Raw genomic sequence first — 14,395 nt, forward strand, 5'->3', positions numbered from 1 at the left:
ACATTTAATTTTTTTCCATCATTATTTGGATGTGATATTTTGTCGTTAATCTAAACACTGTAAGCTAAATGGATGGTCAACAGGAGGACTGTGGACCCTATGATTCATGCTAGTTGACACCTGTCAGCAAAGTATACGCGCGATCCCTAAGGAACCGATATTTCTTATGAGATTCTAGCCTTCGACACCCATTTTCATAGTCCATGATATTATCAATGAACTTTTTAGGCCTCCAATTGCCTCCTGCAGTACTTCAATAAATTTCTATCGATTAATCACCAAATAGTGAAGAATTTCTTGTATGTCTAGCCTTGAATGTTGGTCATTTTTCTTTAGAATTGATCTGGCAATAAGAAGTAACCGATAGTAATAAACCAACGGAATTTTGCTATTAGATCCATTACACAATATATGACATCAACACTCTACATCTGATGAAATAGTTTTGTTATCAATAATTAGTCATTGAGATATTTATTCTAGCTATAACTACATTCAATATAACATGCTCTTGAATGTTTTCTGTGAATGAATCATAATTTCAACCAACTATTGTGTCAAATATTTATTATTATTTGTGATTACTTGATAAATACCATGAATTATCTGGATTTTATTTCGTAGATCGATGTACCCAGTGTATATGTCATGAAAACTGGGTTCGGCGGCTTCTTAGTGTTACACAATCTCAGAATATTCTTAAAACTGACCGATTTAGAATGAGATTTCTCAATTTCTTGACAAAAATTAGTAACGAATTTGGATGAATCTTAGATTAACAATCTGAATACTGTCTGTAATACTGATAAACATGATTCAACGTTCTGTGTAGAATAAACGGATTGTGGTTAGTAGTAAAATGTAGGACATATGTGTTCTCATATTAGAACCGCATCTCCTGAACCCTAGAACTCAACAATTTGGGTATCTAGCTTTAAATATTTCCGGAAATTACTCACTTTTGCTCACTGTTGATTATTTTAAGAGGTTATCTCCAGTGAGAAGCTATGACCATTGATATTTGAAAGTTAGACAAATATCGTTAATGACAATGAATGATGTTTATGTAGCTTCTTAAATTGACTGAGTTTGAAAAGTTAATCAGTTAACTTTCAACTCAGTAATTCTCCTGTCAAATTCTCGCCAATGAAACCTGAGGATTCTGTATTTAATTCCTGACGGGGTTGTAAATGCCTATTTCTTTCGAGTCGCATAGAGCCTCGAAACATCTCTCCAGAGCTTCTTGGCTTCCAGTGGTATTTAAACAATCTCCATTATTAAGAATGAAACAAATATATAATTAAATATATATAATATGTAATTATATATATATATCGTTTAATTAATAATTAATGAATAAACTAATCTTCTTCTCAGTTAGTCAGTCAGTCAGTCACAGCGTAGAACTTCGTACATACGTACATCAGTTCGAGTTGCCACACCACATTAGCACATAGATGCAGTGGTCGATTCAAATCCCGTAGTGCTAGATATAGTAAAATTATAAGCTGTAATCAATATGATAGTTCCATTCCATTACACTAAGCAGTAGACAGTAATTTATTGCACAATTATAGTAATACAGCTATACCAGTATTAGTAATTTCTAGCTATCCCCTCTTTATGTAATTGATAACAGAAATGATAAAGGTTTACGTAACTGAGATTTGTTTCTTTCGTATGATCTCTAATTAACTTTTACATTTATATAACACATTCTTGCATTCTTTTATCACATGCTTATTGATTCTATCTTCTATGACTTTATATTTTACAGTGTTAATTAAAGAGAATCTTTATCGTCAACAAGCACATGAACGTGTAAGTTTTTTGTCTATGGAATTACTTATTATGATCTGTTTATTTTATCAATAATCTTCATGTCTAGTTTAGATAATACTGGTTATTAAAATATACTTGAATTCATCAGTTGATCTAAATTAGACCATCATTAAAAACTTGAGAGTATTGAATGACCATTTCGTCCTAGTATGGTTGGTAGATGTAGACTATCTGGTTGGGGACTGCGAGATGATATCAACAGATGGTTAGAGACCTTGAATGACATGGCTGAAAATCGTTTGCAATGGCGCAAGTGCATCCACTCTTTGTGTTCTCCCGCATTCCAATCTCCTGAATCCTCCTTGTCTCTTTTTTTTTTCTCTTTCCAAATTTATTTCACTGGATTATGCTCGTTGAATAACATCTTCAAACCCTCATCTTTCCAATTACTGCCAATACTCTTATCACCTCTACTACTACTACTACAGGATTTGAATCGACAACTGCATCTCTGTGCTAATGTGGTGTGGCAACTAGAACTGATGTACGTACGTACAAAGTTCTACGTTGTTACTGACTGACTGACCTAGTATGGAACTCTTCAACAGTACGCATCTACAATCCTTGGGTTCAAGTTTCGTGCGCTAAGATCTATCTTAGATTGACTCATGAATTCAACTATCAAAATTATTACAATCTACACAAATCCCCATTCTGGTAATAAAATATGCATCTTACTTAGATTAGTAATCAACAGTTAGATAATAATTTCAATGGTTGAGATCATGAGTCAGTTGAAGTTAGACCACCATGGAAAACCTGGAACCACTGAACGGCCGTTTTGTCCTAATATGGGACTCCTCAGCAGTACTCATTGACGATCCCGCCTCGTGAGATTTTAACTCTGGACCTAACACTCCCGCGCGCGAGTGCTTACCCACTAAACCACTGAGCCAGCATCCAACGGTGTTAATGTCTAACTTCAACTAATCCACGAAATTGAGCGATAATGATAATGATTCAGAAATTTCATTAGAACCCTTGCAACTTGTGTTAGTTGTGGAGTAGACGATATGTTCATTTGTTAACAAGCGGTGTCAATGTACAGCTTAGCAGTCATCTTTGTATTTCTCAGTGGTTATGAAATATGATCGATCAAAGTAAAATATTTATGTAAGCGCCAAGTTCGTGATCATAGATTTTTTCACGATAGTGCTTTGATATGGTGGAACAACCGGGTGAGTATCGTGAAACCATACGAAGTTGGCTAATTAGATAGTGAATGCATATTGACTGCGATGGTTAGGACACGTATAACGTATACCCAATCAAAACCGACTTTGGCGCCTTTTGTTAACTAGTGTAAAAGTAAAATGTAAGAAAATTAGGAGCGGTTAAACCAAGGAGTTGTATCAATACATGAAGTTATTAACTGTTGGTAGATGTAGATTAACTGGTTGGTGTTGGGATGGTAACCATAATCCGTGGTTAGAGTAGTTGCGTGACATGATACAGAGTTAGTCTCGCCGTTACGAATGAATCCGCTCCATACATATCTTTCTCTATAAATTCAGTCCTAGTATTCTGTCAGACATACTATTTCATCATGTATTCTTGAATCATATTCTAAATATTTAATCATTCTCACATTTATTTCTATAAATGCAAACTGTCACAAAAACATTAAGTGAGATAGTTATACAATAAACTTATTGACTGTTTCGTCATAATAGAAGGACTCTTAAACGATAAGCATATTGATGCAGTTCAAACTTCATTTATTGAATGCTAAGTTAGTAGTTTCGAAGGTTAAGTGATGGAAGGAATTCTCCTGGTGAGTACCATCTAAACATTAAAACATTCTTCACAAAACTTCATTTATTCTATGAATATTCCTACTTGGTAAGGTTGACAGATAAATCGCCAAAATGCATATAGAAATCCTTCTGATCGAGTTATATTCATTAGCACTTAAGCTGTAGTTTTAAAAAAAGAAGAGTTACACAAGTTGATGATCAACTGTTTGATAAAAAAAGAAACCCTAATAGTCTAACATGAATTAAATTGTTCAATCGGATACTGGATTGTTTGTTAATGATTACTTCTTTCCTTTCCTAAACACTGGGGGGGAGGGGGAAAGGTATTCATATTACAGAAGGCTAAAATACTTCACATGTAGACAATTTTCAATTACATTAAAGTGTAATATTGATTTTAACACTTTAGAAGAAGGCTGAAACACAAAATGTTCCCGGTAGGTGTGTGCTTTATTTTCTCTTCATCTGAGCTATAATGTTTACATTACGTTTTTGTAAACGCTTTATAGAAATTGTGTGCTCTGTTATCATCTAATTATTTCCCATCTATTAAGTGTATTTATTTATTCATTTATTTTGTGTGTGTATGTGTGTGCATGTATGAAAGTGTTTCTTGTATTCTTCATTTTATACAGAACGAAAATGACATTTTCATAATAAGTTGGATTCATTATTTTCTATTTCAAAGCTTCTTATCGACTCCAAACAGACTAAAATTACAATTATCAGTATGGGGTTGTGGAGATTATTAAGTTTTTTTCTAATTATTGTAATCATGAATCAATTGATGTTAGACCATCATTGAAAATCTGAAAGCACTGGACGATCGTTTTGTCTTATTGGGGAACTTCTCAACAGTGTGTATCCACCATCTCGCTCACGGTGTTTGAACCTAGGGCCTTTGATCTCGAACATCATACAAAACATAGTTAAGTATGATGTCTACGAAGATATTGAAAATTATTGAAGAAGATTAAAGGAAATCAGTATAAGATTGTGGAGAGTGTTGAATTTTACTCAAATCACAAAACGATTAAATTTTGACAACCAATTAAAAATCTGGAAGCATTAAAATGCGGTTTTTTTGTTCTAGTATGGAACTTCACAACAATACTCACCCATGACATTAGAAAAATAATGGGTTACATAGTTGTAATGAAAACTGAGTGATTGCATAATTATTCAAAATAGTTAGAATGATAGTAAAACTATTATGTGAATATCAACTACATAAGAGATAAAGAAAGTTAAATGGTCATGGTCATTATGGTAATGAAAAGCTTATCACAATTACTTTCTATACATATACATCAGGTTGAATGTGTTTGTTAACAATCAGAATTAGCAAACAGAGTAAAACTAATGTTCATTGTCTGTTAATGTATTCCATAAACTATCTATATCCATTATTCATCAGATGGGTCCATCAAATGTATGGCAATTGGAATGATGAAAAATTCACTTACAAAGACAAGTTCTTAAGAATTGATTCAGATCACTTCAGAGAGACCCTTTTCTTTGTCTTTTCAATATACTTAGTACATAAAATATATGTTAATTCATAGATACAACTGTAGGTAACAGCGGACGTGTATTGATCTACAATCGAATGTTATAACGAACATTCGACGTAATATATTGAAAGCAATAGAACCATAGAGCTATGTTTCATCTTATATTTTATATTCAATTCTTCTTATGTATGATGTTTGATTCCATTTTCAATATTTATCTATCCCACCTTCACTAACTAAAATAGGTTCAACTTCTATTTATAGCTAATATGAATACTCCTCCCTGTAGTTTTAGATGGCAAGACTATAATTTGTGGACGGATCAATCAGGTATAAGATAACAGATCTCGAATTTTGGCCCGAAATTCATTCATACATTTGCCTAAATAGAGTTTTGGCATTATAGCAGATGTCAGTTCGTGATGAAAACCCTAAATCTAATTCATAACCCCAAACCATGAATTGTAAATCATAATTCGAATTACTCACATTGGTTTATAACCCTCATTTGGTCCTAGTTATTAGATGGACACTCTCAAGGTTACTTTAGCGTCGGTCAATGTTCGTCCATAACTTATAGTTTACCACTGATAAGTAATCTTGAAATAGACAATAATGAAATCGTTTTATTCTACAAATCTTGCTTCGTTTTTCCCTCAACATCATTCATGACTAAATTGTTCACTTGAGTGTATGATATCTTGAATGATGGTACAGTCTTGTTGGAATATGCATATCTGTTTAGTTTATCTTCTATAATGACCTACACGAAATATAAGCCATGTATTACTTTTCTTGTTTTTTTCTTGTGTTACAATAATATTATTAAAAGAATGGGTTTTGTGGAGAGTTTTAGAAATTTCACAGGTTGAAATCATGAGTCGATTGAAGCTAGACCACCATGGAAAACCTGGAAGCACTGGACGGCCGTTTCGTCCTAGTACGGGACTCCTCCGCAGTTCGCATCCACGATCCCGCACCACGCGGGGTCCGAGCCCAGGACCTACTGGCTTCACGCGCGAGCACTTAACCACTAGACCACTGAGCCGGCATCCAAAGGTGTTACTGTCTAACTTCAACCAATCCACGAAGTTGCGTCACCGTATACCATTGTCTTCAGTGAGTTGTTATCTCACAACAGACCTGGTTGAACTCCACTGGTAACGGCTTCTCACTAGAACTCCAGGAGTTTTTCCTGAAGTCAGTCACTAGTGAGCAGTTGATTATTATCAGAATGAGTTTTGTGGAGAGTTTTAGAAATTTCACAGGTTGGAATATTATTATAACTTATACCCTGTTACCCCTATCAATGTATAAAGTAATGACACCGCCAATTAGAGAACAATGGTTTATCGACCGGACTAATGACGTATAAAACAAGTACGAGCAGTCTGGAGTTTCTATCGGTCCTTACTCTCCCACCCTAGCTCCGCTTGTTAAGTACAGAACATCAACCTCAACCACTGCGATATGAATCATGTATTTGAAACATACTGGGTTTATATACCAACCAGACAGACCACATCATACCATAAAATAGGAAACAACATTTGTACAAGATTTAGCCAAAGCTAACTGTAGTTGACAGATTGGGCATAACTCTAGAGAATGGTAAATCTTATAATAATAATTTATAGATCAAAATGAATCTTATATTAAGAGGAATATGAATAAACGTAGTTTAGTTACTTAACAATGATACAATAAAAATATACGTCTTATATTAGTCAAGAAATAGATCCCAACAGTTACCATCCATTATTCTCGTAGGGATATAACATATATTAATGTTTTAATATGTGAATAAGTCCAATAATAAATATAGAATAGAACTAAAACTGTTTACATAGTTGAATTCATGAGTCGATCTAAGCTGAACCACTTAAGATTTTGGTTTCGAATCACTCGTGAAGGATTATGGATGCACATTGCTGAGGAGTCCCATACTAAGATGAAACAGACATTTAATGCTTCCAAGTTTTCATTGAGAGGATCTAGCTTAGATCGACTCGTAAACTGTGTAAATACTATAATCTCCACAAATCTCTATACTGGTAAAACTGTTAATTTTACTGTAAATAAATGTTGATCTATTTAAGAGGAAACCTTTTTTCTTGATGACTTCATTTTCAATACTAAACACTACAGATTCATATAATCAAATCAGTTGATAAATTCAAAGAGAACTTCATTACTTCTAATTAACTAGAAACATGTTAAATTTACGATGATTAATATCATGTAAACGATTATTTAACATACTTTAGTTAGCGAAATCGAGTTGAATAAATAATTCAAACTGAATTGAAGAATCATAATAACAAGAAAAGTAGAACATTGAATGCATGAATGAACATAGTTATGATCAATATGTATTTAATATCAAATGGGTTTTGTGGATATTATAGTAATTTCAATGGTTAAGATCATGAGTCTGTTGAAGCTAGACCACCATGGAGAACCTGGAAGTAGGTCCTGGGTTCGAATCTCGCAGGAGGCGAAATCGTGGATCCGCACTACTAAGGAGTCCCACAATAGGATGAAAAACGGCCACCCAGTGCTTCCAGGTTTTCCATAGTGGTCTAGCTTCAAATGACTCATGATCTTAACCAATATGTATTTATCTGTTGAGAAGTTGTATTACAGAGTAGGACCTATATCTGTAAGGAAGTGAAATATTTGCATGTAACATTGTCATACATCTGATGAATACTTACTTACTTACGCCTGTTACTGTTGGAATATTCAGAAAATTATCCCAAAAATTATCTTGTTAAGTCTAATGCTATCCTTGGACTTGAAATAGCATCATTTTCTTATTGGTCAATTTTTATTTCACGTGTCGTTTCCCTCCTGGTCAATATTGTACAATGTTATTTTCTGTTTTATGGTACGATGTGGTCTGCTTGATTGGTATATAAACAGAGTATGTTTGAAATATAGTGATTCATATCTCAGAGGCTGAGACTTGCGTTCTGAACTTAACTGACTGGGCTAAACAGGAAGCAGGGCCAATCAGAACTCTAGACTGCCCATACAGTTTTACGTGTCATTGATCCGATCGATAAGTCACTGCTCCATAATCAGCGGTCACACGTTATAACAGTTACCTCCAATGGAGTATAGGCTATCGACCAGCATTCTCATGTCTGTCTCCATTTCTCGGCGTACTGTGTTCTTTGTTCTACCTCTTCTTCTATGGTCTTGAGGATTCTAATCGAAAGCTTGCCTTGTGACGCAGTTAAGTGCTTTCTTCATTTTGCGTCGTAAGGTTGTCATACACCTGATTGACAGAGAATATACAATGAATATCAATGAAGTATCTAAGATAAACAATAGATAATCAACATCAATCTTGATTCACTTTTGAGAAACAATTATTGACAAACGTTTTCAACTTGGTGTAATTTACTTTTCACTGACATGGTGATCATTATTATCAGTCAAATAACTCTTTTAGCTTATTAACCTTATTCATCATAGATTTTTATCATTTATGAACTAATTGTCTTGATATATTTTAATTTGATTACGATCCTAATCACTTATTGACTTAATACACATTCCTCCTAAGCAAAGATGGATAGCGGCTAGCAGTGGATTCTAGGTCGCACGTTTCATCCTATTCGGGGCTCGTCAGCTGGATATACTTGCACCTCAGAGTTGATGTTCACTATGGGACTCAAACCCAGTACCGTTCAGTTCAAATGCCATCACGTTATCCACTTGGCTACTGTGTCATGAGAACCACTTGCTTGTGCAATGGAGGGAAGTTTAAATTCTCTTGGTAATATTTACTTGAATCTTCCAATCGATGATTAGGACTGCAACTGATCAGTCTCTTGAAGCGAAGCATACTAGATTCGAGTCTCAGAGTGACCATCAATTCTGAGATACAGGTACATCCAGATGAAAAGTCTCAAATGGAATGAAATGTGTTTTCTGGATCCCACTGCTAGCCACTATCCATCTCTGCGCACTTTCTAAAATTCTTATAAATCCTAACCATATAGTTACTTATACCTTTTTATGATCTATTCTCATCATTTTAACTTTTTCGCTCTGTTTCGAACAACCATCTGTTTTAACTTTAACTAACTAAAGTATGTTAAACAAATGTTTACAATGATATTATCAATTTTAATCTCAGTCTGTTTCCAGTTATTAAAGAGTTATCAAGTAGAACAAATTCATTTTATTCTTTGAATGTTACTATGTTTACTTGAATAACATTAACTATTTTTATTAACAATTTCAACAGTTGAGATCATGAGTCAATTGAAGCTAGACCACCATTGAAAACCTGGAAGCACTGAACGGCCCTTTTGACTCATGATCTCAACCGTTGAAATTACTACAATCTCCACAAAACCCCTTCTGATACTAATCAACATATGATCACTAGTGAATGGCTTCAAGAGGTATATCCTGGAGTTCTGGTGAGATTTAGTGACCAGTGGAGTTCAACTGGATCAGTTGTTAGATAGTAACTCATTGATGACTATGGTGAATGTGTCGCTCAATTTCATGGATTAGTTGAAGTTAGACATGAACACCGTTGGATACCGGCTCAGTGGTCTAGTTGGTTAAGTGCCTGGCGCGAGACTGATAGGTCCTGGGTTTGAATCTCGTGGGGGCGGGATCGTAGGTGAGCCCTGCTTAGGAGTCCCATACTAAGACGAGACAGCCATCCAGTGCTTCTAGGTTTTCCATAGTGGTCTAGCTTCAATTGACTCATGATTTCAACCAGTGTGATCTTAGTACTGTTTATCAAGTAATTAATAAACAGAATATCAGCAGGCATTTATGTTACTAAAACACTTCAGCTATTCTTCCTCTCAACTTTAATTCATGCAGTCACAGTTGCTTTTGCTTAATGAATGAAATGAATTTTTTGCATATTGAAAAAAAAAATACAAAACTATATTTGTAAAACATTTTATTGATTTTTTCTTAAAGAAAAAAATAATCAATATTTGGAAGATCTAGATCATATCAAGTGTATTGTTGAAGAATTCACTTTCACTTAGATTGTTTTGATTGTTTTACAATTTTTCAAAAGATTTAGATAAAACTAGGCTACAATATTATTTTCTAATGAATCTCTTTAATAGTTTTAATATTATTTCTTTTTATTTTCATAATGATCAGCTGATATCGGAATCATTTGAAACTGAAACAACATGGAACTATTATTATTGTTTTGATCAAAATTTGACACTTACCGTCTATACCCTTTTCTTTGAAAACTTAGAACTTTTAAGTTTAGATGTGTTCAACATGATAGTATATAGTCAGGCTCCAAAATTCTTTGGTACGGCTGAGAGTAAAGAAAGTAAGATCTCTCTCTCTCTCTCTCGAAATGCTCTCACATGGCCACGTGTATACAACCACTATCACAGAAGTCCTACTCATTACCTTCTCTCATCGACGGTGTTGTTAACGAAATTGAGAAGACGAAATGCAAATGTGCGGCTCTTTAACCGGGTTGGTCGACATGGAGAGTTCACCTAGGGGAGTTAGAAAACCTTGATTACATACAAATGCTGCACATGGATTCTGGGATCCTGAAGAACAAATGGTGTATGAAGCAATCGTCGGTCACCGGTTATCATGGGACTGCATCTCCACTACCTTGTAAATCAGAACTTTGAGTCACAGATTCGGAGTGTGGCCCCATAAGGAAACCGCCTGCTTCGGTTTGGGCACCTGGGCAGTATTCTAGACCTCACACAAATCGGATGACTTATGTGGCGCAAATCTATTTGGTGCCACTTTGTACCAATGTTTATATGTTTAAATAAATAAAATATAAATGGTGTTTAGTAACTTACAGTAAAATATTATGAATCTAATAAGAACTTTGAAGATTACATTTTTAAAGTATATCTTTCATGTATTTTAGTCTAATAGATGATTGCTTTCCTGGTACAATATGACCTCTTTATTTTGCTTAGTATTTTTAAGCATAAAAGTTGTATAGTATAGGGAGTTATTGTTATGTTAGATATCTGCTGATGACAACCTCAGCTGCTTTAACGTAGTACATGTGATGTTTAACCACCAAACTATTGTTTTTATTATTACTTATTTAATCACATAAACATTGGCAACGTAAAAAAAAGATTCAGTTCCACGGTAGCCGGTGACCAACGATTGGTTCATACGTCATTTGTTCCTTCAGGATCCTAGAATCCATGTCCACCATTGGTTTTGAATCAGGGTTTTCCAACTACCCTAGGTGAACTCTCCGTGTCCAGCGCCGGACATTCGCATTTCGTCTTCTCAATTTCGTTAACAACACCGTCGATGAGAGAAGGCAGTGAGTATACACGTGGCCATGTGAGAGCATTTTGAGAGAGAGAGATTTGACTTTCTCCGTTCCCAGCCGTACCAGGGCATTTGGGGGCAGTAGTAGTTCTATACCAGGTTGAAGTAACTATCCATCGCTTCTTAGTTTCCAATCATTGTCTAATTAACATCAATCCTCCATATAACTTTCTTCTTAACTATTTCATCTGAAATCAAAATTCATGAAACGAATGAAGTTTGCCTTCAGAAGAACCTTCATTAAGTTGTAAATGGAATTTTGCACTATATATATGTTCGTATATTGTTTAATTTCTTATATCGTTTTCTTGCCTTACTTTCTTTACATCTAGATGAATAGACATTTAACAAAACAAATTAATGAAGATCTAAATGTTCAACATAATGAATTCAATGAAACATGAACAACTTTACTTTCTCATTTTTTTTTAAAAAAATTTTGTTCTTTTAAATATTAGAATGAATAATTTCCCAAGTGCTCAAAATTATGCAATACAATGATCAATATCGATATGTGGTTGTGTGTGTGTGTGTACGTGTGTAATCTCTCTCTCTCTCTCTCTCTCTATATATATATATATATATATATATATATATATATATATATATATATATATATATATGCATATCTATTAGAACAATTCTCTTGATGTATTTCTTTTGTACTCTCTCTCTGTCCCTCTCGTACCATCTCCATCATCACCCCTATCCCCATCATCATCATTATCATCATCATCCCCATCCCCATCAACATGTGAAATAAAATCATGAATACTTGATAAAAAGAAAACAACAAAATCTCAGATATCGACTATCATTTACATTCATTCTTTATTGTCAATTTTTTTTTATGAAGATGTTTTATTTTTAAAAGTGAAATCATTCAGTGATCTTTTGTTTTGTATCTGTGTGTGTGTATGCGTGTGTGTGTGTGTGTGTTTGTTTGTTTGTTTGTTTGTTTATGTGAATATATTCACATCTGTTTTTAAAACAAAAAATTTTTTTCTCTTTTTGATAGTAACACTGATTACGTAATTTTCTACTACTACTACTATTCTTCTTCTTATTATTAACCCGATCTCGTTTTGTTCTATTTTGTGACTGTATTATTATTATTTTTTGTTTCTCATACTGAATTAGATTAGATTTGTCTTTTTGTTTTTCTATTACATAAAATGTATCTAACGAAGAGAAAAAGAAAACAAAAACAAACAAGTAAACAAAAGAAAATGGTAGAGAGAAAAATGACTACCTTCATTGTGGTGTTTTTTTTTTAATTTTCGGTTCACATTTCTAAAATGTTCACTTGTTTATGTTTCACTTTTTTCTTCTTCTTTTTCTTTTTTTTTCTTTTTCACAGTGGCTTATTTTCTCTCACATAGATTGTTGTTCCGTTTTTCTTTTTTTTTTCGCAGTGGTTTATCTTCTCTCACATAGATTGTCATTTCGTTTTCTTTCTGCTTTTTCTCTCTTTTTTTTCTTTTTCACAGTGGCTTATCTTCTCTCACATAGATTGTTCTTCCGTTTTTTTTCTTTGGTATGTTTTACCTTTACACTATAATTGTTATAATCATTATAAATTCTCTTTATAAAATATGGAATTAGATCATGTTGACAAGCAGGTAAGCAAATGTTTGTTTATTTTTTTTAAATACAAATAAATGAGTTTTGTTTGTTGTCTGTTGGTTACTGTTTAAAAGGTGATCTTTTCACTGTGTGTATATCAATACATGATAGTTTATACCTTTTAAACAAACGTAATAATGTTAAGTATGTAATAATGTGTGAATATTACTGATGATATTATGTCTATTCTAACAAGAGATACTAGACTTTAATTCAGGTTAGGATCTGAAAAGTTGGAATAATGAACATTTCCCAAATACAATCCAAATGATCTTGATTGTCTAGTCATAGTATTCTGACATTAGACAATGAGTTTTAAGCGTTCTTTAAACCCTGAGCTGAGCTATTTCATTTACTAACTTACATATGTGTTGTATGCAGTATAAGCTATATTGCTATATAGAGCTGAAGATATTGTGGATGGTTTAGCATTAATTTGGCAAGTTTTGCTGACTGTTCATGTACAAAATTCGTTTGCTGATCAACTGATTTCATTTGTATCGGTGGTTGTTTTTCACTGTTCTCAAGGATCATTGTCATTGGGTGGGACATTGTAAGACATGTCTCCATTTCTAACATTAATGAGTTTGACTGTCGTGTAAGCGGAATAGGTCAACTTTGACCTGTTCGTGCAGTGAATAACTGATTCACGCGATCATTGATCGGAATAACTATACATGTGATGTGAATGTGTAAACGAAGGGTGCGAATAGTCCACCAGGGTGTTTAGTACCTTTGTGGTTGCGCCACAGGTTTGAGCTGTACTATCCAGATTGTAGCGACAAAGGATTATACGGTGTTTGGTTCCTCTGTGAAACAGGATTGAGCTTCTTGAGTTATAAAATTTAAGCCTAGATGGTGTCTGGTTCTCCTGAAAACTGATGTAAAATTACTTATATTATTTAACTATCTAACAAGCTACATTATTAGTTAAAAGTTTTAGTTAATTATAATGGTGGATGGTAGCTTAATTTCGTGGGTTGGTTGAAGTTAAACATTAAAATCATTGAATGCCGGCCGGCTCAGTGGTCCAGAGGTTAAGCGTTCATGCACTAAACCGATAAGTCCTGGGCTCGAATATGGCGGGGCGGGGTCGTGGGTGTGCATTGTTGAGGAGTTCCACAGTAGGACGAAACGGTGGTCCAGTACTTCCATGTTTTACAAGGTGGTCAATTGACCCATGAACTCAACTATTAGATTACTATAATATCCACAAAATCCCTTAGTGATAATTAATTATTCATCCATAAATTACGCTTATTCTCATAACCCTATTCAAGTGTTTAATGAGTTATAGAAGGCATTTACAATCATAAGTTTTTATAA

At 33.9% G+C, this 14,395-nt stretch overlaps 1 protein-coding gene across 2 annotated transcripts in view; it reads left to right on the forward strand.

The window, feature by feature from the left end:
* The window catches only part of FLVCR2_1 (Feline leukemia virus subgroup C receptor- protein 2), a 68,625-nt gene extending 54,797 nt beyond the window's left edge, over positions 1–13,828 (forward strand). The window contains exons 12-14 of one of the 2 annotated variants that reach the window (XM_051217293.1): positions 1,778–1,821; positions 4,009–4,036; positions 11,776–13,828. In XM_051217293.1, coding sequence (XP_051064675.1) covers positions 1,778–1,821; positions 4,009–4,036; positions 11,776–11,783 — 80 coding nt within the window. In that variant the 3' untranslated portion in view covers positions 11,784–13,828. The remainder of the gene's footprint in view (positions 1–1,777; positions 1,822–4,008; positions 4,037–11,775) is intronic. The other variant, XM_051217294.1, reaches the window with a different exon arrangement.
* The last annotated feature ends 567 nt before the right edge of the window (positions 13,829–14,395 follow it).

Source organism: Schistosoma haematobium, chromosome 5 (assembly GCF_000699445.3).
Source record: "Schistosoma haematobium chromosome 5, whole genome shotgun sequence".
NCBI lineage: Eukaryota > Metazoa > Platyhelminthes > Trematoda > Strigeidida > Schistosomatidae > Schistosoma > Schistosoma haematobium.